The sequence below is a fragment of the Gambusia affinis genome, linkage group LG04 (genome assembly GCF_019740435.1).
Source record: "Gambusia affinis linkage group LG04, SWU_Gaff_1.0, whole genome shotgun sequence".
NCBI lineage: Eukaryota > Metazoa > Chordata > Actinopteri > Cyprinodontiformes > Poeciliidae > Gambusia > Gambusia affinis.
In genome coordinates this window covers 19,433,151-19,457,234 of record NC_057871.1, presented here as the reverse complement: position 1 = coordinate 19,457,234, position 24,084 = coordinate 19,433,151, and the positions used below count along the sequence as shown (strand labels likewise).

Below are 24,084 nucleotides of genomic sequence, written 5' to 3'. Positions count from 1 at the left end.
TCTGTGCAACACGAGTGAGACCCCAGAGAATAAAGACCAGGCAGTTCAGACTAAAACCTCTCCATCTAAGAAATGGAGCAGTTTGTTCTGTAATAAAAGTTATAATATAATCAAAGAAACTGAATTACAACTGTAAATACCTGGAGGACACAGAAGAAAACCTCTTCCTCCTTTACTTCATGTTGTATTAACTCGTAAATCAAATATTTTATTCTTCATAAACTTCATGAAATTAAAATGTTAGCACAGTATTGACCTTTCCCATAAGCCAGTATAATCCATGAAAAACAAACGTATTTTCTCTGTAGAAACCTTTGGAGTGGTAAGAGGGTTAATGTCCGCTTCTCACAGCGAATTTAAGAAATTGCTTGTTTCGTGTTAGTTAGCGATATTAATGAGCGATTTATCTTATCTATCGACTAATGATTAATTGATAAGCTGCCATCTAAAGAAAAAACAAAACCCGAGTTTCTCTTGTATCAAGAGTTCACCGTCTTCCATAAAATGAAGGCTATGTTTTTCCTATAATGCCTTCTGTCCTGAATCAGTTTGTGACTTGTTTTCACATTGTTTTCATTTTTTGTCCTCATAAAATTGATCCATGACAACACATAGCGGTAGTATTGTCAGAAAGTGTCTTGGCAGCTAATCATGCATTTCCTCTCACTGCAGCGATGCCTCAGGTTCTCTTTGCTGATTCACGACTTGTTGTGACTTTGATGCATTAGTTCTCTGGGGTCATGTAGCCAGGTGATGATGACACCAGCAGCAGGTCAGCTCCCTGTGCTCGTTCTCCCTGATGTCTAGTGTCAATGAACCATGAATCTGAAACTCTGTGCTGCCACCTGCACACTGATGAGCGAGTAATAACCTCAGAGCAGGCAAAGAAGAGAAAATCTTAAGGAGAGCTTTGCAAATGCAAAGACAAAAATACAGTACGTTTCAATTATGTGCAAAAATACAAACAGTGAGAACACAACATAAATTTGCAGCAAACTGTTCTTTAGCTTTAGCATACTAAAATATTTCCCAGTGTCCTAGTTCAAGACTGGCTATTTTAAAGCTGAAATATCACCCAGCAAAAATGTAAACAACAACAAAAAACAAGAAACACAGAAAGTAATTTTCAGATTCAGTTTCAGAGTTGTCTTGAGGAATCCCTCCTCTCTGAGAATTATTGTAACGCCACAACTTGTGTGATAAAACCCTATTTTCGGCCAGGGACCAAAACAAGTTATAAATCATCCTGAAAATCCTGGACCGATTCCTTTTCAGGGTCATGAGTCACAGACAAAGAAGGAGACGGAGAGAAAGTCTTGTTGCCTGAGAGGTAGATGACTTCTTTCAAAAAGATTCAGAACTATAAAGCAAAACTTTCTGTGCATTGGACAGGAAGGGGAACATATCATTAGTCACCTCTTATCATGGTGTGACATAAAACAGAAATTTCCAGCAATTGAAGTCAGCCTCAACCTGAACTGAATTATTAAATGGATCGTCATTTAACTGTGAAAAGCAGTTTCTTCTATGGTTCAAGAATGTCATTTCACATTTTTGCCAACAAATAATGCTCCTCTTTTGAAATAAATTTCAACAATTCTTATGCAGAGTTAATAAATCTAGTTTGCCAATTTAGAAAACTAAAAAAAAAAAAAAAATGTTAAAATGTGGTCATTTAAAAACTGTAAATCAAACTATTGCCATGTATAGTTAAATATGCTCTTGTAATTTTAAACAATCTATGGATACAAATTAATACACATTTAGCTCTAAAAATGAGGTAATTTGCATAATGGCTCTTTTGTTGAGTCTTTAAAATCTCATTATTATTATTAGTTCACATTAATTTCCCTTCAACCGAAGCATTATAGCAGGTGTAACGGCCAGATTGTGCCAGACTCTCCAGCTCTCTTGGGGAAAATAAATCCATCCTAAACCTGAGCTATAAAACCTCAAGCTGTTTGCCAAGTGCTTCAAACCCAGTGGCCCTGAAAGACAGATGACCTTCTAATTCGAGATCTCGGTTCAAAAAGTGTTTTGAAATTGCTGCTTTTAGTCCCCTGTGCCTGTCGTTGAATGATTAGACATTGACGGCTGTGTGCAGTAACTCAGTTTGGTTCTGTCGTGCTGGAAAGTCTGCAGAACACCATAAACGCCTCTAAGTTGGCACCCCATTAGAGCAGCACCCATCAGAATAATCCATCAGTAGCTGGAGGCGGACTGCTGCTGGCAGTAAATCACAGAGCATGAGGCCTGAGAGACTTTCACTGTGAAGAAGAAACAGAAAGAACCCTGACCAGAGACAGAGGAAGGACGCATGAAGCATAAGTTACTGGAATCGTCAAATGCGCCTTCTGCTGCTACTTTGCTCAAATACATCAGACACATCCCATCTATATGAATATACTTTTCCATTTTTAAACAAGAGTTTAAATTGTGTTTTCGATTTCACTCTGACCTACCCATTATATCACCAATCCTATAGAAATTTATCCTGTTTTCAATACACTTTAACTCTTGATTTTTGGAGATTTTCATTTCAATAAATGTTTGGCCTGCTGCTGCTGCTGCAAAAAAAAAAAAAAAGATTAAAAAAAGTGCATCAGACACTGAAACAAAACCTTAAATAAACCCAAAAGATCCCAGCTCAATTAAGTACAATTTCATTCCAAAGTACATTATCAATAAAAAAAAAATAGATAATGCAGAATTTTCTTCAAAAAGTTAATGATGATTTTGTTTAATGTTTTAAAATAAATGTAACAGTAAGTATCTGAAAAAGAATAAGTTACTTGTGCAAACTTAAATTGGAGAAATTTTCATAAAACATGATTTCTAGTTTTCCTAGAGCTCAACTATAACACAACACCTACTTCTGTTAGACGCCTCGTGACAATAGATGAGACAAGAAAACATCTGAAGTCAATCAGGTGCTCTTCATCATGAAAATTGCTGCTTTTCTAAACCTGCCCATAATTAAAGTTTACATGTAATTAAAAAGTTTTAAATCAATGGAAAAGGGAAAAAAACAAGGTTGGGTTACATTTTGCTTCCACCACACACAATCGGGACAAATTGAGTAAAAAAATAGATGTCCTCATGTTAGCAATGAGCGGTACCCAGGGTTAAACATGTGGTTGAAATTTTGAAAAGTATTGTAGAAACTATTAATATCAAAATAAATAAATAAAAAGAACAGATTAACATCATTCAACTGATTAAAGGTCCTTGTGATTTTTTTCTGATTTATAAGGTGAGAGTTATAGCACTGAATGTTGTTTTACCAAGAACTGATTTAGATTTTGTTCAAGTTACCCTTTCCTGTCATGAGCTGACTAAATAAAGAGATCACATTGTAACAAAGAGGATTTTAAAATCGAAACCAGACCTTGGAGTTACGGGTTGAGCTGGATCGAACCAACTCAGAGGTGAAGGTTCATTCAGCCATTTCTCAGTGTTGGTACTTAATTAACATCTTTCTCTCCAGCACATTTGATTATTATCACTTTCTAGTATTGGTTTAAAGTAGTTGATAATATGGGTTTCCACATTTAGTAAACATTTTTACCATGTTTATTCTTTGCTTTCTAATTTCGTTTGATTGCAAGGAGCAACAGGAGTTATTTGGGTCGAAAAGTGCTGGAGCAAAAACATGAGCTAGTTCCTCCAAAGTCACAAAAGGACGCATAGTTCCTTCACTTCTTCATGTGAGATAAGCATAATATTTCTGAGGCAAAACCAAGAAATGCATGGAAGTCGTGGAAAACCATCCCAGGCAGGAATACCTGCTCACACCTGCCAGATGTTAGTCGGCTCCAAGCAGCAGATGTGAAGCAGTTCTCAAAAACAAGTTATAAAACTCAGAGTTCTAGGAACCACAGGGATGACAAATCTTCAAGGATTAAAAAAAAAAGTACAGTAAAGGTAAAAGTTTGTAAAAAGAAATTACACCGCTGCTAATGTAGCCTTTTCCTGACTTAATAAGTGAGGTTTTCCTCAATACAGTGCATGAAAAGGCCTGTCATTTTCTAATATCACATAATAAAGTCCAAAAAAGAAAGTAAACATGACGGATTTTATTTACACATAAAATAGACTCAAGAGAAAAGGATATGTGCAGCTTGAACAACCTGTTCGTTTTTTTAAATCTCGGTAGAAAAGGACTGCTAGCGAGCTGCTAGCGAAGCCTCTTATCAAAACGGTTAACGTTACGCTGAGCTTTTACTGTATGTTGCTTAGAAATTATCAAAAACATTGAAAAAATATAAATATGTGACATAATTCAATTTCTTTAACATACATTTTAAATTGAAAAAGCAGAAAAATCTTAAAAGAAGATATTCAACAGAAAACATAATTGATCCAAGAGATGTACTGTTGTTGTTTTTGTAAAGAAAACAAATTGGGAATATTCTGCAATGACATCCTGCTACCTCCTCTTAAAAAAAAAAGAGGAAAAAAATTTACAGAAAATTAAATTCATACATATATTGATTTAAAATCAATTCATTTTAAATGCATAAGAATCTGGGTTTTTTAGTACTCAGTATAAATGTTATTTAGATCAGAAAGTAGAATGCATACAAAATAGGAAATGTGATTTGCTCAAAAAAAAAAAAAAAAAAAAAAAAAAAGACTAATTTTCTGAGCAGGAGGAGGAAGCTCTGTGAAAAGAACCGTGTGTGTGAAGAGTGGATGTTCACTGAGTGGGTTACATGAGCCGCCTCTCTCTCACGGCTCATGTCTGCCCTCCCATGTACAAGAAGGGGAACAAGTTTTCTTTTTGTTATTGTTTTTTTTTTTTAAATTGACATAAAGACATTGTTCCTTTGTGGAGTCTGGGGAACATTTGTCAGTTCATACAGCCACCGGATAGACGAGTGCTGGGGCAGGTGGGGCAGGTGGAGAAGAAGGAGAAGAAGGAGAAGAAGGAGCCTCTTTGCCCTTGTAGCCCAGAGACAGGATGTGTTTCTGCAGGTGTGTGATCCACTTCTCTTGAACAGACAGAGGCCCGTGAAACACTTCATCGCAAAACCTGGACAGCAGGGCAAGCGGGAGTGAACCATATTTCCCTCATTTTTTTTTTTTTAAAGAACAACCTTTTCTTACTCACCTGCATTTGAGGGAGTAGATTTTACCCACCAGTTTGACCAGTGGAGTCAGAGGCGGCTTCGGCAGCAGAGCAGGGATGCTGCCGGTCCGAGACGGCTGCCGGGAGTGAGAGTGGCGATTTTCATCCCCCGAGGAGACTCCGTGTTTGGGGGCATGGACCCCTGAAACCAGGAGGAATTACAGGAGCAAAAATATAATAATAAAAAAAAAAAATAAATAAAATAAATAAATAAATAAATAAATAAAAAAAAAAACGGCATTCAGCTCTTTCTGGACCTGGCCTTTCTCACCCCTCGCTGTTCGGATGCTGTGATCCTTCCTGCTTGCTTTGTGCTCAGGGTGGTGCAGAGACAAGTTGTGGCCGCTGCTCGGCGAAGCGTCAGAATTCATGGATGTCGAAGCCAAAGAAGAAGATCTCTGAGACTAAAAGAAGAGACACAAAAGGAAGATAGTGGCCCAATAAAAACTTAAAACCTGGTTGGTTTCTGATCATCTCTACATTTTTTTTTTAAATCAGAGGGTGAGGTATTGCGTTTTAAAATCTTTCAAGGTGCATTCACACCAGTCTTGTTTAGTCCGTGTTAAATGAACTTTGTCTACAAAGTCCGGTCAGATTGGGGAGATGTGAATCTGCAATCAAACTCTGCTGCGGCCCAGAAAAGTGAACTCTAATCCGACTACAAACCTCTGTGTTCGGTTCAGTTAAAGTGAACTCTGGCGCAGTTCGAATCCATATGTGATTGCCAAGCAGACCAGAGACACCGCTACACAAGCAGGAAGCAGACTACAGCGCAGGGCATTCTGGGTAAATACAACCAAAACCAAGGTGAGAGTCTAGCGATAGCGGGGGTAGTGGCTAATGATCTTTTTCTGAAGACAAATGAGAAATAATGCAATCTCTAAAATCTGACGGCATTCCAGTTTCGTGAAGCAGGAAGTTGTGCTCGTGTCTTCAGTGGTTCTTGGTGCAGCGCCACCACAGGCGAGGAGGGGAACAGGTTTTTCAACTGGTTTGGTCCATTTTACACAGTCGGTGTGAAAGCAAACTGCAGCAGCTGAAAATGTAACAAATGTTGATATTTTGGTCTCCAATCAAACCGACTCTACCGAACTATCAGGGGAGAAAAATCCCTTCCTGTTGCCAGACAGGCAGAAAATTTAACTTTAGGTTTAATTTGTTTTAATAAATTAATAAAAAATAAACGTAATCGTTTCAAAACTGCATTTTGTACCAACTCAAATTATCTTTGTCAAATGTAAAAGCGTATTTTAAGATCTCAAACATTAAAGTGCAACAAAAAAAAGCTTAAAAAAGAAAAAAAAGAAAAAATTTTTATAGCTAATGTATAGAACCACCCACTTCATTACCCGACATGTCTAAAAGAATGAATGCATTAATCACAGAGCTCACCTTCTTGATGTAAAGGTCTCCATAGCGATAGCGCCTGGTTATTTCTGCCACCTTGTTCGGGTCTCTTCGGATCAGTTCGCTCAGGGTTTCTATCGGCGACGTCGCTCCGTCCGCCTTCCACTCGTAGAGACCCAGCTGTCGCAGGTGAGCCCGGCAGTGACTGGCCAGCGCCTTGCGGTTCTCAAAGTCGAACCCACAGAGCTCACAGGTGGCATCTGACACAAGCAGCAACACATGGGTCAGGTTTTGTTTTATTTAAAAAAAAACAACAACAACAAAAAAACGTGCTTTGGTTACAAATATTTAACAGCATGTTGAATACGTCTTATCCAACATACGTCTCGAGTGTATTTTGCTCAAAACACATAAGATCAAATATTTCAAGTTTCTTTTGCTCTTCACTTTGATGATGAGTTACAGCACCGTACACAGAAATTCAGTTACTTGGAGAACATGAAAATGACGTAAGAACAGATGCAGTTCTCCAGCAGAGTCACAGACAAGTCATTACTACATGGAAAGTTAGGCGGACGGAAAAAACGTGTTCGGAAAAGTGACTCACCAATGTTTGAGACTGCAGATTTCCCATATGGCGTTTTGTCTTTCATAGAGTAGTCAATGGGCGTTGCTGCAGAGCTGGAAGCTCCTTCCCGGGGCGGAGGCTTCTCCTTAGGGGGCTTTTTGAAGCCCGGAGGACTCCACGCCGCTTTGCCCGCTGCCGAAGACCCGCTCTGCACCGGCTCTTTCTTTTCCTCACGCCGCAGCATGACCTCTTTTAGAAGGTCGATTGGCGAAGTTCGGATTGACCAGGTGAGGCCGAGCTGCCGGAGGTGAGCGCGGACGTGGCACGACAGCGCTTTCCGTGTGTCGAACAGCTGCCCGCAGAAGTCGCAGAGGACCGTCGGTGGAGACGGCAGGTCTGTGGAGCAGAGTCAGCTCATAGCTAGGTATTCACAAGGCTTAGTTTTTGTTTTGTTTTTTCACATTTTGTGAGCTTACAAAAACGGTGTATTTTAACAGGATTTTATGTGGCAGGCCAACACAAAGAAGGGCACAGTTGTGGAAGGGAATATAAAAATCTGAAAATGTGGTATTCTTTTTGCTTGTGTTGTATTTTGCGGGTATGTCTGCCAGCTGTGATGTTGTGAAATCTTCGTCTATTCTTCATGATAATGCACATCAAGTTCAGTCAGACTGGATGGATCTCTAACAGATTTTCTTCCGTCCATCCATTCCCATCTACTCTGACCATCTTGATGATCTCTGCCAATACGCCCTGTTAGTTTTTAACCAGACAACTTTCGGTTTTTTTACGGTCTTTGAAAAACGATTCTTATTTGTGAAATCCATGACTTATAACATGGGATGCCCCGATTGCTGTTTTCTGGTCAATCACAATCTTTAAAAAGCCAGACCTGCTGATTCCAACTTATGCCGCTACCAATTTTTTGGGGTTTGAAAAGCTGCTAAATACAGCAACAAAGACTCTGTACATTAAAGATTTGCTGCTGTTGTATCAACCCTCCAGAACTCTCAGGTCTTCTGGTTCTGGTTCTGCTCTGCATCCCCAGAACCAGAACCAAACGAGGAGAAACAGCATTCAGCTTCTATGCGCCACAAATCTGGAACAAACTTCCAGAAAACTGTAAAACAGCTGAAACACTGACTTCCTTTAAATCTCAACTAAAAACCCACTTGTTTAGAGTTGTATTTGAAACGTAATCAATTGCAAATTTAATGATGGAATCTGACTTGATGTTCTGTTTTGATTGTTGATTCTATGTTGCATTGTGTTTTTGTGTTTGATTTGATGTAAAGCACTTTGAAATGCCTTGTTGCTGAAATATGCTATACAAATAAAATTTGATTTGATTTTGATTTGATTTGCTACTGTGAACAGATGCGGTCTGTCACTCAGTCCTCTTTCAAAGCAGAGCAAAAGGGGACAAAGGCTGATTTTCGGAGGGAGATGAGATCGAAGGATAAGACACATTTTTCAAGTATTAATCCAAAATTAAGGAAAATGGGGCTGATTTACTGGTGCACCCTATCTAAGTCTCCTCACAAATAAGCTGGGCAAACAGGGCTATAAGTGAGATTATTTCAATCAAAAATACAACAGGAATTTTGTGATTTACCTGACTCCGGAGGTTTTGAGGAACTGGCCGCTGTAGGAGCCTTTTGCGTCACAGAGCTGCTGTCGTTGGCTGCTGGCTTTGGCTCTAAAGAAATCTCCATCTCCACCGGCTCTGGCTTTGGTTTCTTAAGAAGCGGATCCACGGCCAGTCGAAATCCCTTCTTCGCTTTCGGCGCCCTGTTGAGCGACGGCTGAGGGGAGTGGGAGCTGGTGGAAGGGCTCGGAGAGAGACCCGTGGGCGTGAAGGAGGTCCTGGACAGGCTGGCAGCCGGAGACGGAGGCGCCGAGGACAGCGCCGTGGAAGAGCCGGCAGTGTTGGACGTTTTCGGAAGATGCATTGGCTCCAACACGCCGCTGCTCACCAGCTCCTGCACGGCTTCGATGGCGGAGCTCTTCCCCACCAAGTCGTTCACTCCCATGTGTTTGAGATGGGAGCGAGCGTGGCTGCCCAGGCCCTTGCGGTTCTCAAACTTCTCCCCGCAGAGGACACAAGTGCAGGTTTCAGGCATCTTAGGCCGCTTGCTGACAGGAGATGTGGGCGGAGAGGTGAAATCAGAGGGACGCTTTGAGGACGAGGAGGACTTGGAAGGGCTGCTTGATTTAAGCTCGTCCCGTCGCAGGCTGCTGATCGGCTCAAAGTCCTGCTCCTTCATGATCTGGTACAGATACTCGATGGGGCCGCCCTGTATGTCGGCGTCGGGGATGCCGATCTGTCGGAGATGGGCACGAGCGTGACTAGAGAGGCCCTTGCGCGTCTCGTACCAGCAGCCGCAGAGCTGGCAGACGTGGATCTCATTGTTAGTTTCTGAAGCTGTCAAAAATAATAAACGAGAAAAAAAAAAAAGGATAGAATTGTTACAAAACTATTTTTTTTTTATCAAATATCTTTAATAAAATACTAAATACAACAAATATGATTAGAAAAAACTAACTTTTCCACCGCAGCTCTGTGTTTCACTCTGTTTCAGCTTCAACCCACCTAATGTAAGCGGAGCATCAGTTTCCAGCGGAGCCCACAGTGGCTTGGTGATTGTTTTTTGGTCTGACAGTGACGAGCTGCTGCCTTCAGTCGGCCTAGAAGAAGAGGGAGAGGACGGGAAAAAAGACGCTCCTGCCTCTTTAAGCTTGGCCGGAGATCCCTGAGTGGTCATGACCTTCGCCGCTGTCTTGGAGGAAGCATGAGCGTCCTCCGGAGGTACAGGTGTCTTTGGCTCCTGCTGGGATGTTTTCTTAGGTAACGGTGGAGACACAGATGGGGCAACATCTGGTTTGAGGTCTTTGTCTTTCTCCTGAATGAGCTGGTAGAGCAGCTCTATGGGAGCCCCACTGTTTTCTGACACGGTCACGCCGAGCTGGCGCAGATGGAGGCGAGCGTGGCTCGAGAGGCCCCGTCGTGTCTCAAAGTAGGCCCCGCACACCTCACACACTACGGGTCCCGAGTTAGCTGCAGACACATTGAAGTCAAAGAAAGATTGTGAACGCGGAGCGAAAAGGGAAATATGGAGAGAACAACAAGTATGACAAAACAAACAGTGATCAACATATAATATGATAGCCATCAGTATGTTCAAAACAGACAAAACTGTGTCTATATCAAAAACAGAACTGTAATCATATTTAAATGTTTATTTTTTTAGTGTCATGCTTTTAAATTTTCTGGCTTTATACGTAGGATTTTGCATATGTCATTAATATAATGGTTTGTTATTTAAAACTACTATTACCATTTGACTGCTCAATAGTTTTTGGACATTTTGTTTAGAAAAGACTGCGTTTTTTTAAAAGGATTTTTATGCTGTCTCAATTTAACAAACTTGCTTTAGGGATGTGACATATTGTATACAGTGGGACAATAATTCACTTATATTTAGCTCTTCTTAGTTACTTAAAAGTGGACTATAGGATACACAGCAATTTTATTACTGGTAAACTTACCTTGAGAGTCCATTTACACCGAATAAAGCCGGCGGTTTATTTGAGAGGAGTTGTCGTCTTCTTGTAGAGTCCTTAGAAATCATATCAAATAAAATAAATAAATAGCAGAAATGATTTATGTTAACAATAAATCAACATTTCGTCATATTTTTCTTTGATAAGAAATAACCAACGTAAACAAAGCGACACAACTAACATACCGTGTGAAATCTGACCATTCAAAAACGTCTTACTGGCAGTTATCGTTTGTAACAATATTGACTTATTTTCTAATTTTGTTGCTCTAATTTGAACTGATTACACAAAAACATACGACGAAGTAAAAATTTCGTTTGTATTTTTTAAGTAAAAGCTAACTTGAGCTACCTCTCTAGTCTTTTGTTTACATTTGTAATCCTAAGATTACCCGCATGTTATTAGCGCAGCTCCTCATTCAAGTGAAGCACGAATGAACTACAAATTATACACATCTGTAATTTCAGCCAATAAATTAAACCATCAGCAGCAACAAAATTACCTTGGACATTCAAGAAACCGCTCTGCACATCACTCTATGAGCTAACCGGAAGTAGCATGGTAAGCCGCTGGAACTGTTCTTTTCAAAATAAACGTCGCTATCTATCTATCTATCTATCTATCTATCTATCTATCTATCTATCTATCTATCTATCTATCTATCTATCTATCTATCTATCTATCTATCTATCTATCTATCTATCCATCCATCCATCCATCCATCCATCCATCCATCCATCCATCCATCCATCCATCCATCCATCTATCTATCTATCTATCTATCTATCTATCTATCTATCTATCTATCTATCTATCTATCTATCTATCTATCTATCTATCTATCTATCTATCTATCTATCTATCTATCTATTTATTTGTTTTTGGGCACATTTACTTACTTGTTGTACATTTGATGTACATTTTACCTTTTTAAATATAATAACCTAAAAAGCTGAAAAAACTATTACATTTTTCCAGCCTAGTGGGTACCAGACAAAAATCCCATTTACTTCCCAGCCAGAGCAAAATTATCATTAGCCCTTTTGTTTATTATTAAACATATTTTTACATTTATTTATTGTTAGACTTAATTTAGGGAGATCATTTTTCTCTTTTTCATCGACACTTTTGGATTTCAACTTCACTTATATTTGCAAAAGATAAAAAGTGTTTCCTAAACATGTCGCCACAACTTATTATTTCGAAGTTAAATTATCTTCGAGTCGTGGAAACGTCAAAAGTCAAAAAGAAGTGTAACCTGGGTCTCAAACTCCATGCTTTTATATTTAAAGCGCTACATCTGTACTTCCGGAGGTCACAGCTGTCCTGGAGTACTTTTTGCGCAGAATCTCTCTCCTTGGGTCCTCTTGCCTTCAGCAAGCCGTAGATCTCCGTAGCCAAGTTTTCCACAGCTCTGCGAAACTAAGGTGAGCGCGGAATATAAAGTTTGCATCTTTAGTTGAATGTTATTTTAGGAGTGTCTGCATAGTTTCAGGAAAAATGTTTGTCCTCTAAGGAAAGAGGAGCGCAGGAGTATGAGCGCAGTAGACGGAGCTAAGAATAAGCTAAGCCACAAGCATTCAAGCAGGCTGTCCGGGTTTACTGCTCCCTCCTCCTCCTCCAAGAGTTTCTGGCTCTTTCTTTGTTCCTGAAGCGCAGCTTCCTGCTCACACTGGTCGGGTCTGTGCTCGTGTATCGACTTCATTGTTGAAACTAATTTAAATGCGAGGTTTTCTGCAACATCAAATAAAAAGGTGAAATCCACTGCATTGATGTTTTACTAAAACACCAAAGTGACGCAGAAAGGGATTTTAGTATATTTCTAAATGAAAGCAACAGCAATTCCTTTGCATTTAACGCCTGCATTCTCCAGTTTACCAAATAAGAAAAAAATGTTGGAAGTGCGCATTTTGCATAATCCCTATATTAGCGGATAATTATTAAATAATTTGAAACGTGTTAAATGTTACGTTAACGCTGCAGCCAAATGGCTTATTGTTTCAGCTGCACCTCAAAATAATTTATCCTGCATTAGGTATCCCCCGTCTTAGCTTGTGCTAATCATGGTTACATAAGCATAAAAGGCCATTGTTCCCTACTGGCAGACCGTGACTTGCATGTGACCTCCAGCAGGTGTTTGAAAGGGGACTAATGTTAATACGTTGCTTTTAAACCAAAAAGAGTTACATTTCAAATGCCATGTGTTACATGCATGTGTTTTTTTTTCCCCAACCATATATTACCCAACTGTCTAGTTTCCTTCTCAGTTTAGATGTTCATTCTGGTGTTTTTAATGCTTTAAGTATTTGTCTCCCTCAGTTATTCACAATCATGTCTTCTGGAAACGCTCAGATTGGAAAGCCTGCGCCAGAGTTCAAGGCCACAGCTGTGGTCGATGGCCAGTTCAAGGAAATCAAGCTGTCTGACTACAAAGGTGTCTTTTTTTTCTTCTTCTTTTCCCCCCCCCAGACCCGTTTTATCCCTGGAGGAAAAAATAACAGCGTGTGCACTGTATGTATCTAATGAGAACCAGAGTTTAAACATTTTTCTGTGTCCCCCAGGGAAGTACGTGGTCATCTTCTTCTACCCTTTGGACTTTACCTTTGTGTGCCCAACTGAGATTATTGCCTTCAGCGACAGAGCAGGGGACTTCCGCAGTATTAACTGTGAAGTCATCGGCTGCTCCATTGACTCTCATTTCACCCACTTGGCATGGTAAGAGGTTCTTGGATGTAAATTACTTGTACATAGCTATTTTGTTCCCCAACTCAACAAAAGACGATGTTTAAAAACTTCTAAAATCAAATTGGAGTGTCAGGAATCCAAGCTTCTTGTTGTTTTCAGTCACAAATTAAATTAAAGAGAGAGTTTCACCAGGCTGTCCAGGTATTAAAGTTTATGTAATATCTGTTCCATATGAAGGGAACTCTGGCCTAAGAAGAACCCACCCTACTCTATCTGCTGTCCTGCTGCCTTTCTGCAGCTGCTGATAAGTGTCTTAATAACGGCCTTCAATTCGTCTCACTCCTTCTAGAAGGAAAGGAGGTGTTGCACAACTTGCCTTATCTTCTGTTTATATTAATAATGCCTCCCTCCTCCACAAAAATAATTGAAACTATTTCAACTCTTGTGTTTCTTACATCAGCTGCTGAGTTGCTTTTTCGCCTAAAGTCAACTTATAGAAATGTTGCCTCCTGACTTGTTGCTGCTATATCAAACGGCTACTTTGTGCTTTCTGAAACAAAACTTAATGTGACAGTCATTAAGTGTTGCCAGGGATCATTTTCTTCAGAATATGCGCATTATATATATATGTATAAATGTTGGGTTTTTTTTGTTTTTTTCTGCACCTCTTCAGGATCAACACACCAAGGAAAGAAGGAGGGCTGGGTGCCATGAAGATCCCCCTTGTTGCAGACCTCACAAAATCCATTTCCAGAGACTACGGCGTGTTGAAGGAGGATGAAGGCATTGCGTACAGGTCAGTTCGACCCCTTAGATTAAAGTTTTAGATGTATATATTTTTTCTTCTCTTAGGTGGTTAAAAAAAAAAAGAACATTTGTCTAAAAGATGGAACATGACGTTTAATATATTTTTGCTGATCCCGGGGTGTCATTTCGTTCTCTCAGGGGTTTATTTGTGATTGACGGTAAGGGAACCTTGAGGCAGATCACCATCAACGACTTGCCTGTGGGTCGCTCTGTGGATGAGACCCTGCGTCTGGTGCAAGCCTTCCAGCACACTGACAAACATGGAGAGGGTAAGTTGATCCAGTTTCCTCATTCAAATTATTATACACACAAGCTAAATGCTGCGCTTTGAAAACCACTATTTTCTTTCTCAAAAGGTGTCTATGTGGAGAGATGCATGAAGATCTCCCATGCAAGATTGTCAAATTAACTTTAGATCTGTAAATTCGTGCTTTACTACTGGAATCACATATTCTGTGCAATAATCTGGTGCAGTGTCTTCATGTTGCAAAGCAACCAAACCACAAAGCCCATGAGGCAGAGCAGTAAAACCTCAAATTAATTCTGTTCCTCAAACCTGCCTGTTGCATTTGAGTTTAAAACTAACATGAAATTAATCTTGTTGCCTTGACCATGCCCAGCTTCAAGTTCTTATTTACCACAATGTGGTTTTAAACACAGGAAACTTGTGGTCAGTCTACTGAATATGTTCTGAGAAAAGCTGTTGAACTTGGGTTACATAGAAGCAGACCAGGCTATATTTAACCAAAGTCATTAAGTGGGTTAAATATGAGCTTTGGGTAATCTTGGATCTGAAATTATATTATAACTGTGTCCATATTTTTTGACTATTTTTGCTGTCCTTTAAACAGTAACACTGGTGGAATAGTGTGACATTGCAATATCAATGTTTGAGATATTGCTCCTACTAATATGATCCACACTATATATAGATTTCTAGTTGCTGGTATTTTCTAAGATGATGATTGGGGAAACAACCGTGACGATGACGAGAAATGGTCAGAAAAATTTGGGTTCTAAATATAATCCTAAATATATAATTCAGCAACAGTATCATAGTTGCATCTTTTCCTTATATTGGGCAACAAGCAGATTTGGCTGGTCAGCTGATTAAGCCATGAGCTCAGGTAACAACGAGGATGCAGACCTGCTGTTCAGAGAGGAGCTGCGTTCATGGGAGTGAATGGTGGCAATTCTTCAGTTTTCTGACTGGAAATGTTTTCTTATAGCATGAAGTTGTATTTAATTTGAGTGAGGGGAGGATGGTAGCATCTTTCATTCAGCCAGCAAGATCGCAGCTCTTTACCCAACAGCATGGTGGGGATCTTGGTAGTTGTAAAGCCAAATTTAAATTTTATTATTATTTAAAATAATGCCAATTATCTTAAAAAATACAAATTTAAAAATGGCTTGGCTTTTTAAGGTGCAAATTGGAGCATGTGTTTATTTTGGTAATGTACGAAAAGTAAGACAAAATTCAAGAAAGGGGAACTAGTTTATTGAAGAAGCATTTTTTTTTTTTAAGTACTGATTCTGCCCAGTTTAAATGTTTTCGCTGATGTAATTTATGTTTTTATAATGATGCAAAAGTTGTGACCCACTTTGCGATACATGCAGGGGTTTGTTGGAGTTATTTTACACAACAGTTAAATACTTGCTACCCAATCATTTTCACATTCTCCTCTGAAACTGTAAAGAGCAGCGAACAAATAATACACTGAAGTTTTACAAACATCTACTGCGTCTGAACATGTACTGCACATATTTATCAAAAAGAACGTAATGAAACTGAAGTAGCTATCTGCCTTCACATCTTTATTGGTTTATCCTCTTGGACATTCACACACGTGTACTTTGTCCTTTTGATAACATAGTTTATCAACCACCTCTGACACTTGAAGTAAACTTTATCCCTTTTCTATCTCTGCACAGTTTGTCCCGCCGGCTGGAAGCCTGGGAGCGACACAATCATCCCTGACGTGGAGAAGAGCAAAGCCTTCTTCTCCAAGCAGTAAATCCCAAGCTCTTCTGTCCAGCAGACTGTTCATCAGTACAGCACTTGTTTTTTTTTTTTTTTTTTTGGATTGGAGGTTTCCCTGTGAAATACTACAACAGATCTCACCCATTAGAACAAACTTGTCAACTTCCTCTCCAAATATCATCCTTTAGGCTACAGTTGATGGGATAACCTCTTAGTCTCACGCACTGAAACTCTAGTTTAGTTTTGCTCCCTTTTGTTTTTTTTTCGTTTTTTTTTTCAAAAAAGTGATATTTTTCCTTATCATTTGCTACCATCTCTATTAAAACTGTGGGAAAACAGTTGTCTGCTCTGTGCAAATCATTTTTTTGAATCTCAATTCATTAATGACCTCTAGGTGGCAGCAAAACTCTAAATCCGACTTTGAGACTCTAATCTATGAGGGGTTTTCTTTTCTTTTCTTTTTCTTCTGTTCTTGGACCTGAGGCAGTTGAACAGCTTTGCCTGGCAGAAGATCACAGTACGTCACAAAGCTGCCAAGTCTTGGTTAATATTGGAGTTATTGTGGTGGTTGACTCAGCACAACAATCAGCTGTTGCCAAATGGCTCCAGTTCCTGTTAGGAAAGTCTATATTTAATTTAAAATTCAGTAGAAATGTTACTCTAAATGTTAGTCATTTTGACTGAAACCATAATATTAAAGTCTAAAAGTACTCCAAATTAGTAAACATCTCCTTGTATAATCACTTCTGTAAATGACTGAAAATTTGACATTCCAAAAAAAATGTGTAAAATATTCATGCCGGATTTTATTTAAAAGGAAAAGCTGTAAACATTTAACCATTTCAGTCGTGCACCATTAGTACTTTAGGGTTTTTTTTAAATCTGTTGAGTCTAATCATTGGAGAAGGTGTGAAGATATTGTTGCTCTTGTAAAGATTGTTGTCATTTCATTCATTTATTTTACTCATGTCTTAACTAATTAAGTTGTAAAATTTTACAATAATTAAGTGAAAAAAATTCTAGATTCTTTTGTTGGGTGTTTATCTGTTGCATGAATTTTTCATGTTCCTAAATAACTATGCTGGGGCCCACTTTAAAGGCATTAATATCCTTCAAATTTGACGTTTTTCATACCAAGTCTTTCCGCCAGCTTTTCTTTCCGACTACTTTTTAACTTGAACGTCATTACGACATGTTTTCATGGAACTTTTTTCTCTTTCCTGAGCTGTTGATCACAAGGCTTGTTTTGGGAAACCAAAAGCAGAATGGGGGGAAACTCCCTTCACTAGAATAAACTCATTGACAAACCTCTCTCTCGCTGTGGTGTGAAGGGGAGAGCGCAGCCTCTGACTGGCAATGTAGGAGGGAGTTCCCGGAAACCTTGTCGCGATATGACGTCCGCACGCAACATTTGCCATATATGGGTTTACGCACGTACGTCAATAAGGAGGGGAGGAGGGAAAAAGTCCTACGCTGGGACGTTTTGGCAACTTCTGGCGTAAACTTTTGATCGGTGACAACAATGTGGTTATATTTACGAGAAATACGACCGTGTTTTTCAAAGAACAGACATTTATAAGCAGCATGGTATTTTAATTACATGCTTTCTTTTACTTAAATATTATCGTACAGGTAAAAAAAAAAACAACAAAAAAAAACAGAAATACAAATAACTTATACACTTAAAAAGCGTCACAAAGGGCGAACAAAAAAAAATGTAAACAGGGAAAGCCAAGACGACACTTTTAAAAACGCGTTCAAAAATGCCCCTAAGTGTTTCTTGTAGGCTGATTGTAGGATTTCTTTTCTGGCCTTTTTAAAGCCACATACGTTTCAGTTCTCATCCACTCAGCGTATAAAGTCTTTTGTTTTTCAGTGCAGTTTTTGTCCAGTGTTCATTAAAAAGTGCATAATTTCTTCAGTAAGACTTCACTTTCGGCGCTAACATGAGCTGGCAGCCACTGCTCACATGAGTCATGACTTTCTGTTTGAGCTGGGCCACCTGCTCCCGCAGCAGGGAGGCCGTGTTCGACAGTCCGGCGTTGTCCGTTTTCAACACCTTCACCTTGTCCTCCAACCGGGCGATGCGCTCCAGTTTGCGCCTCCGACACTTGGAAGCTGCCAGTCGGTTCCTCAGCCGCTTGCGCTCCGCCTTGATCCGCTCCTGGTTCTCCAGGTCGATGGGGGACATAGGCGGGGAGCTGTTGTCGCTGCTCTGCATGTCGGGGACCGTCTGGGGCTCCTCTTTCAAGCCCCCGAAGCGCTGCGAGTGGACGCCAGCTCCCGCCAGAGAGTGCTGGAAGTGGTGCGACCCGTGCGCCACAGCCTGGGGATGCTGGTGGTACTGGTGGTGCGGCAGGTAGCTGATGGTTGTGGACGGGTAGCTGGCCGTGGAGGTCAGGCTGGGATTCGTGGTGCAGCTGCTTAGGGTCGTGTACTCCAGCGGTTCCGTCTGCATAGAGTGGGCGAACACGGCGCCCGGAGCCGGACACGCGAGCCCACCAGTGCCGATGGAGACGTTTGGAGGCGCCATCTGGTTCATCTTGTGCAGATCGTCCAGGGCTTTGACGAAGCCTTCTGCGAACACCTCCTGGTCCTCTGTGATGCCGCGGTTGTAGAGGTACTGTGCGGGGGTCGGCGTAGTGATGACCCCGTTGCTGCTCTGGATGATGAGCCGCTCGAGTTCAGGCGAAGCGAGCTTCAGCGAGCCCACGTCCGCGGTGCCCGCCGGGTAGAAATCACTGTCTGCGCGCAGGTGCTGTGTCTTGAAGCTCGAGTTCCGATATGAATCGGAGAAGTTCAAGTTCATATTCTGCTTTAGCAGCTTGTAGTCTGGCAGGGCAGCGCCTGGATGGCCATAAGCAGAGAGAAACGAGTCGTCATAAAAAGGCTGTTCCATTATTGTGGACATATTGTGTGTTTTTTCTTTTTTTAAAAACGACAGTCAAATACAAGAGTGCGCTGCAAACGATGCTGCTGTGTCCCAAATGTGCCAATCTCCAGCGCAAAGTCCCGCTGTATTTACTAATGCTACGAAAAACAGCAAAACTTCCAAAACATGGGAACTGTACTGTACCAAGTCGTCGGTTTGTACCTTTAGATGGATTCAAAGCGGAGTCCAGAGATTTATTCAGATGTTTTCATTCCTCTTCTTCTCTCTGTAAGTCCTAACTTGTCCTCAGTTTCCTTATTACTGGCAGCGGCCGAGGCGCTCCTCTGCTTTTAAAGCGCGTCTCCAGAGGAGCCCGCTGATTGGCTGCTGCGTTAGAGGTCCCGCCTACCGTCGAGAGATTGACATTGACGTTGTTGCCAGTAATCAAAGGCCATAAACAAGACAAGGGGAAACTCGGTGCAGGTAAACAGACGACTCTTAAGTTAAATCCACATTTATGTATTTTCTTTTAAAGAAAAGTGATTTCGAAAGTATCAAAAATTTAAAATAAAAAAAATAAAAGTCAGCGATGGAGCCTGATGTATCATTAAGTGATCAGCTGTTCTCAAGCAACCAGTTTTCCTCTAGCCCATGGATATATAGTCTGGCGCTGAGTCATGCGATCCAAACTGATACGGACCGCTCCATATTTGGGTATCCTGAGCACCAGTTCCTCCCTGCCTGGAGCAGGAAGTCAATCCCATCCTGGCCCGCTTCCAGCTCCTGACATCGCTGTGGGAGGAGTAGGAGAATGTAATTCTGCTCTCTTCCAGCCAGAGGGCAAGGAGAAGATGGGTAACTGTCAAACATGCCCAAAAGTATCTGGCAACGACTTGGTACATGACAGAGTAGGGTTAGGGTTATTTAAAAAGCCCCTGTTTTGTTGAGTTTTGGCTACCTTGTTTTTAATAAAATAAAATAAAAACAAAGAGGAAATCTGGTTGTGTCTTATAAATTTATGTTTTTCTTTATTGTAGCTTGAGGCATTCCTGGATTAGTGAACTCATGACACATCTGCTTAGGTATTTGTGACGGAAGACATGTTCCCTGAACTGAACACCTGTTTGATAGAAAGACATTTTGTCTTGCCTGTATGGTAATGACCTCTGATTCAGTGCCCAGAGGGCTACACACCCACACTCCTTTAACTTTCCAATTTTTCCAGCGTTCATGTCAAATTTTCCAGGCTGTATAGATTTGACTGCATTTCTTGCTCCAACTTTATTCTCAAAACTTGAAGGAGCTCATATTGCCGTTTCAGACAGATGGTAATAACTTAGGTTTTGGACCCACATATGACATAACTACACTCTCAAAATGAACCTGTTCTCATCTCTGCTTTGTTTATTTATGTCGGAAGTGTCTTGTTGTGTGACAATCATTGCAAAATTCCCTTAAGTAACACCGCCGGTTTTTCAGAGAAGTTCTGTAACCTTAAGCTATATTTTTAAGGTATCTGATAACAAAGCACAACTACACGGCAAACAGTGCCTTGCAAAAGCAGACATAATTCATTAACTCTTTTACATTCCCAGCTTCAAACGTCAGTTTATTTTTGCTTGGATTTGATGTAATAAAGTTACAAGCAGTAGCGAAAATTTGCAAAGTAGAAGGAAAAAGACGTATAACAAAGAAAAACCATCCAAATCTATAGAGCAAATATATTCAACACCTCTTGGTCATTTCATTTTATTACATTTGCTGCTGCAAGTCTTTTTCAGGCTCATGTCTCAGAAACTGATATGCATAAGCTTGGTCAAGAAATAAACATAAACGTTTTCCAACCTTTGCACTTTAATTTTTTAAATCTTTATGTTTGACAAAGTATTTAACCCTTTCTCACAATCACAGGTGTAAAAGGATTCGTTGTTATCTGTATGTACAGCCATCAAATGCAGATTCATAGAAATTCTCAGAGCCGGCATGAGTCACAATGCTGAACAACAGAAGCTGAAAATGTGAATCTTTTATTTTCTTATATGGGAGAAAATGAAAGAAATACCCGATCCTCTACGTTTCTTACGAAGCAATTCTAAAATTCCAGATAAACGTTGTTAGGTAACGTGATGACATCGCTGTGGCATTGGGCTTGTATCAGATTTCGTTCAACACCTCCAGAGCTTCACATGTCATTTTGTCACAGGCTGAGTAATAGCTCTTTAATTTTTATGTGTAAAATTGGATTTGTGACGCTCCAGAGTCCATCTTAAGGCTACCTTGTCATTATTAGGTGTCATGCAGCCCTTACATTTTTTACACTCCCTCTTTACAGTAGGGTGACACAATAACTATTGATTCATCTAATATCCTGGATTCAGTAACAATATTCAACCTCATACTGTAACTCTAACTTTTTCCACTTTTGGTCCTATTCCAACCTCACACTTCAACATATCATGTAATAAATGATGTGGGATAAACCAATCAGGGGATAAACCAATAGTGAACACTTGAGGGGTGCTCACATCAGGGGTGTCCAAACTTTTTGCCACGTGTCAAAATTTCTAACATATTTCTTTATGCAGACAACATCTTTCAAAGCACTAGCAGGTCAGAAAAAAAATCTATTTGATTCTTAATATTTTACCCACTACAATCAAATAATCAATTAAACAAATCTGATTTTAGGAACAGGGTTGTAGATCCAAAACTTCAAATGTTTACCGCAAGATATTTGTCCTTCCTTGGGCCCGAATTTGAGCACCGTATAAGCGTTAGGACGGCCTAGTCAAAGTAGAGACCTAAATCCAATTGAGAATTTGTGGCTGCTCTGGGAGTGTGGCTTTGAGCCCGAGCCATTTTGAAAAGAACAATTGGCAAAAATCTGCCTGTAGATGTAGAAACTGGTGGAAACATACCGTAGATAGAAGACGTGTAACTTCATTGTCTGCAGAAGATGTAAAGCACGGAGTCATCGGGTCTTAATTCAGATAAACAACACCTGCAAAAGTCACTTCTCCTTTCTGCTCCGCATACATGGACTGTTGGTATGCCACAGAATATCTTAATAAAATACACTAAAGTTTGTGGTTGTAATGTGGCAAAAAGTTGAAAAGCTCAAGCAGCGTAAATATTTTTGCGAGGCAACGTTTTTTTCTTTCTTTTTTTTTCTTTTTTTCCTGAAAGTATATGTCTGATGCAACTTTGGCCGGCGCTTTCGGCATCCTTCCCCTCCCTGCGGGAGTCAAAGGTTAGGGCAGCAGTCATACAGTGGTCAGCTGGTTCCAGACTCCTCCCATTGAAACCTCGGTCAGATGTGATGATTCTCCTGTCAGGGAAGATAAGCACCGGGGGAAACAGAAAAACAGAAGTCGATTAAAGGAAATGGACTGAAGTCACTGGTCAGTTCCAGTTTCAGCGTGACCTCATCTCTAAAGGTCATAAAAGTCATGATCATTTTGAGGAATGTCTCATCGCGTTATCAGTTATGATTTATTTATTCTTTATCCTTTAATGATCCGATAATGAAACATTTGAATAAACGTGACTTCTGCTCTGAGATCCTAATCGGTGCTGCAGCTGTAAACCATTTTTAACTTTGTTCACATGAGCATAATTACATACAGCTATGGGCAAAAATTCAGAGAAGCAGAGTGCAAGCACCTCATACAAGCAATTCTGTCACTTTCTTTGAACACGGCTATGATTCACATTGACAGATAAGAGCACGGAGAACAAAGCAGCAGCAGAATGAGAGGCGAAAAAAACCCCCATGAAAGTAGCAAAGGAGTGTGTAGGTGCAATCAGGCGCAGTGGAGCCGACAGCGCCTGCGGCTGAGTCTTATAAAGACACTTTTTGTGTTCTTTAATGGCCATTAGCACATTGTGGTAGGACAGAAAGGCCTCTGGCTGAGCCTGGAGGAGAGACTGAAGGCAGGTGAGCCGAGTGAGGCAGGAGCCTGAAGCTGCACCTCAGAGGAAATTAACTGTTTTTATCACTTCTCTGCTGCACGGACGCATCATGAAAAGAATAGAAAGCCTGTAATGTGAGCTCCAAATCAGCGTTGGTGTAATCATGAGTCATACTTTCAATTGTTTTTATTTATTAATTTTTTCTTACCAAGAAATGTCTGAATCATCAAGAGATAACTACAAGCAACTCGTCCGCAGCTTGTTTCTGGTAGAGGATGGGTGAAGAGAAGGTCAAAAATGTTGAATTGTGAAATATTTCCCACTACTACAGCTTGACTTATAAAGAAGTGGTCTTGTGAAAAAGTATTTCCCCCCCTTTTCCCAATATATTTTCTGTCACACTTAAATATTTTAAAAAGCAAACGCATTTTGTTAGAATAGATAAGCTGAGTGTTTTAAAATAGTTATTTCATTTCTTTCAAAGAAATAATCCGTGGACTGGACAGAGAAAAATTGAACATTTTGGAGGCTTACGGTCCCCTTACCTCTTACGGTCAACTCTATTTTGGTTATGCAAGAAAACCTTGCTGGTGAAGCACACCAGCAAGGTGACCGAAAGAAACATAATGGAGGTTTTATAGTGGCCCAGTTAAGGTCTAAAGCTAAAACTGTCCATTCATGCTGAAAACCCTTCTCTGTGGTGAAAAGAAACCAATTCTCAAAGAAAAGTGGGTCAAATTTCTCCTTGGTGACTCAAAAAACTGGTTTCCAGTCAGAGCAGAGGCTTGACAGCAGATGATGCCACCAAAGATGGCACAACCAGTTACCAGATCTTAAATCATTATTTGAAAACTTCCTTTTATATTTAGTTTGGGGAAAAATAAACAGTTGAGACACACACACAAAAAAGAATCAAGGATGCTGAGGATGCTGTGTTCTCCTGTCACCTTCTTTGCAAAACTTTAGCAGAAAAGGACAAAACCAGAGAACGCCTCAGAGCTGCCGATGTTCATTTGGGCCGACGTTAACTCTCTCCTCCCCTTCTTAAACACTTGTCGACTTCATGAAATGAAGCAGAAGTAATGTCTCTCCTGTGTCTTTGGCAAGGTCTTCCATACTGGAAGCTCGATGACCTGGAAGTGGCCTGTAGTTGTGGTGAGTCAGGTAGAGGAGACGCTCGTCGGGGGCAAAGAGATGGCCGTTCCCTTAAGGAGAGG

At 40.3% G+C, this 24,084-nt stretch overlaps 3 protein-coding genes across 6 annotated transcripts; 1 reads left to right on the top strand and 2 right to left on the bottom strand.

Moving 5' to 3' along the window:
- Window positions 1-4,056: 4,056 nt before the first annotated feature.
- On the bottom strand, window positions 4,057-12,285 carry LOC122829225 (protein Wiz-like). 3 transcript variants are annotated; one of them, XM_044113615.1, is made up of 9 exons: window positions 11,869-12,285; window positions 10,596-10,666; window positions 9,640-10,104; window positions 8,662-9,471; window positions 7,086-7,442; window positions 6,524-6,738; window positions 5,403-5,535; window positions 5,114-5,273; window positions 4,057-5,035 (listed from the first exon to the last, which is right to left on the bottom strand). In XM_044113615.1, the coding sequence occupies exons 2-9, from the start codon at window positions 10,606-10,608 to the stop codon at window positions 4,858-4,860; spliced, it is 2,331 nt and encodes a 776-aa protein (XP_043969550.1). In that variant the 5' UTR covers window positions 10,609-10,666; window positions 11,869-12,285; the 3' UTR covers window positions 4,057-4,857. The 3 variants fall into 3 exon arrangements, with proteins under 3 accessions (XP_043969550.1, XP_043969551.1, XP_043969552.1); XM_044113616.1 differs by lacking the exon at window positions 11,869-12,285 and adding an exon at window positions 11,113-11,196; XM_044113617.1 differs by lacking the exon at window positions 11,869-12,285 and adding an exon at window positions 11,002-11,088.
- prdx2 (peroxiredoxin 2) lies at window positions 11,914-16,421 on the top strand. The gene is made up of 6 exons (XM_044113620.1): window positions 11,914-12,037; window positions 12,930-13,044; window positions 13,172-13,325; window positions 13,969-14,091; window positions 14,241-14,371; window positions 16,035-16,421. Exons 2-6 carry the CDS (start codon window positions 12,942-12,944, stop codon window positions 16,115-16,117), a joined length of 594 nt encoding a protein of 197 aa, XP_043969555.1. The 5' UTR covers window positions 11,914-12,037; window positions 12,930-12,941; the 3' UTR covers window positions 16,118-16,421.
- A 718-nt stretch (window positions 16,422-17,139) lies between these two features.
- Window positions 17,140-19,610, bottom strand: LOC122829226 (transcription factor jun-B-like). 2 transcript variants are annotated; one of them, XM_044113619.1, is made up of 2 exons: window positions 19,178-19,591; window positions 17,140-18,930 (listed from the first exon to the last, which is right to left on the bottom strand). In XM_044113619.1, the coding sequence occupies exon 2, from the start codon at window positions 18,890-18,892 to the stop codon at window positions 18,002-18,004; it is 891 nt and encodes a 296-aa protein (XP_043969554.1). In that variant the 5' UTR covers window positions 18,893-18,930; window positions 19,178-19,591; the 3' UTR covers window positions 17,140-18,001. The 2 variants fall into 2 exon arrangements, with proteins under 2 accessions (XP_043969554.1, XP_043969553.1); XM_044113618.1 differs by having other exon boundaries at window positions 17,140-19,610.
- Between the last annotated feature and the right edge of the window lie 4,474 nt (window positions 19,611-24,084).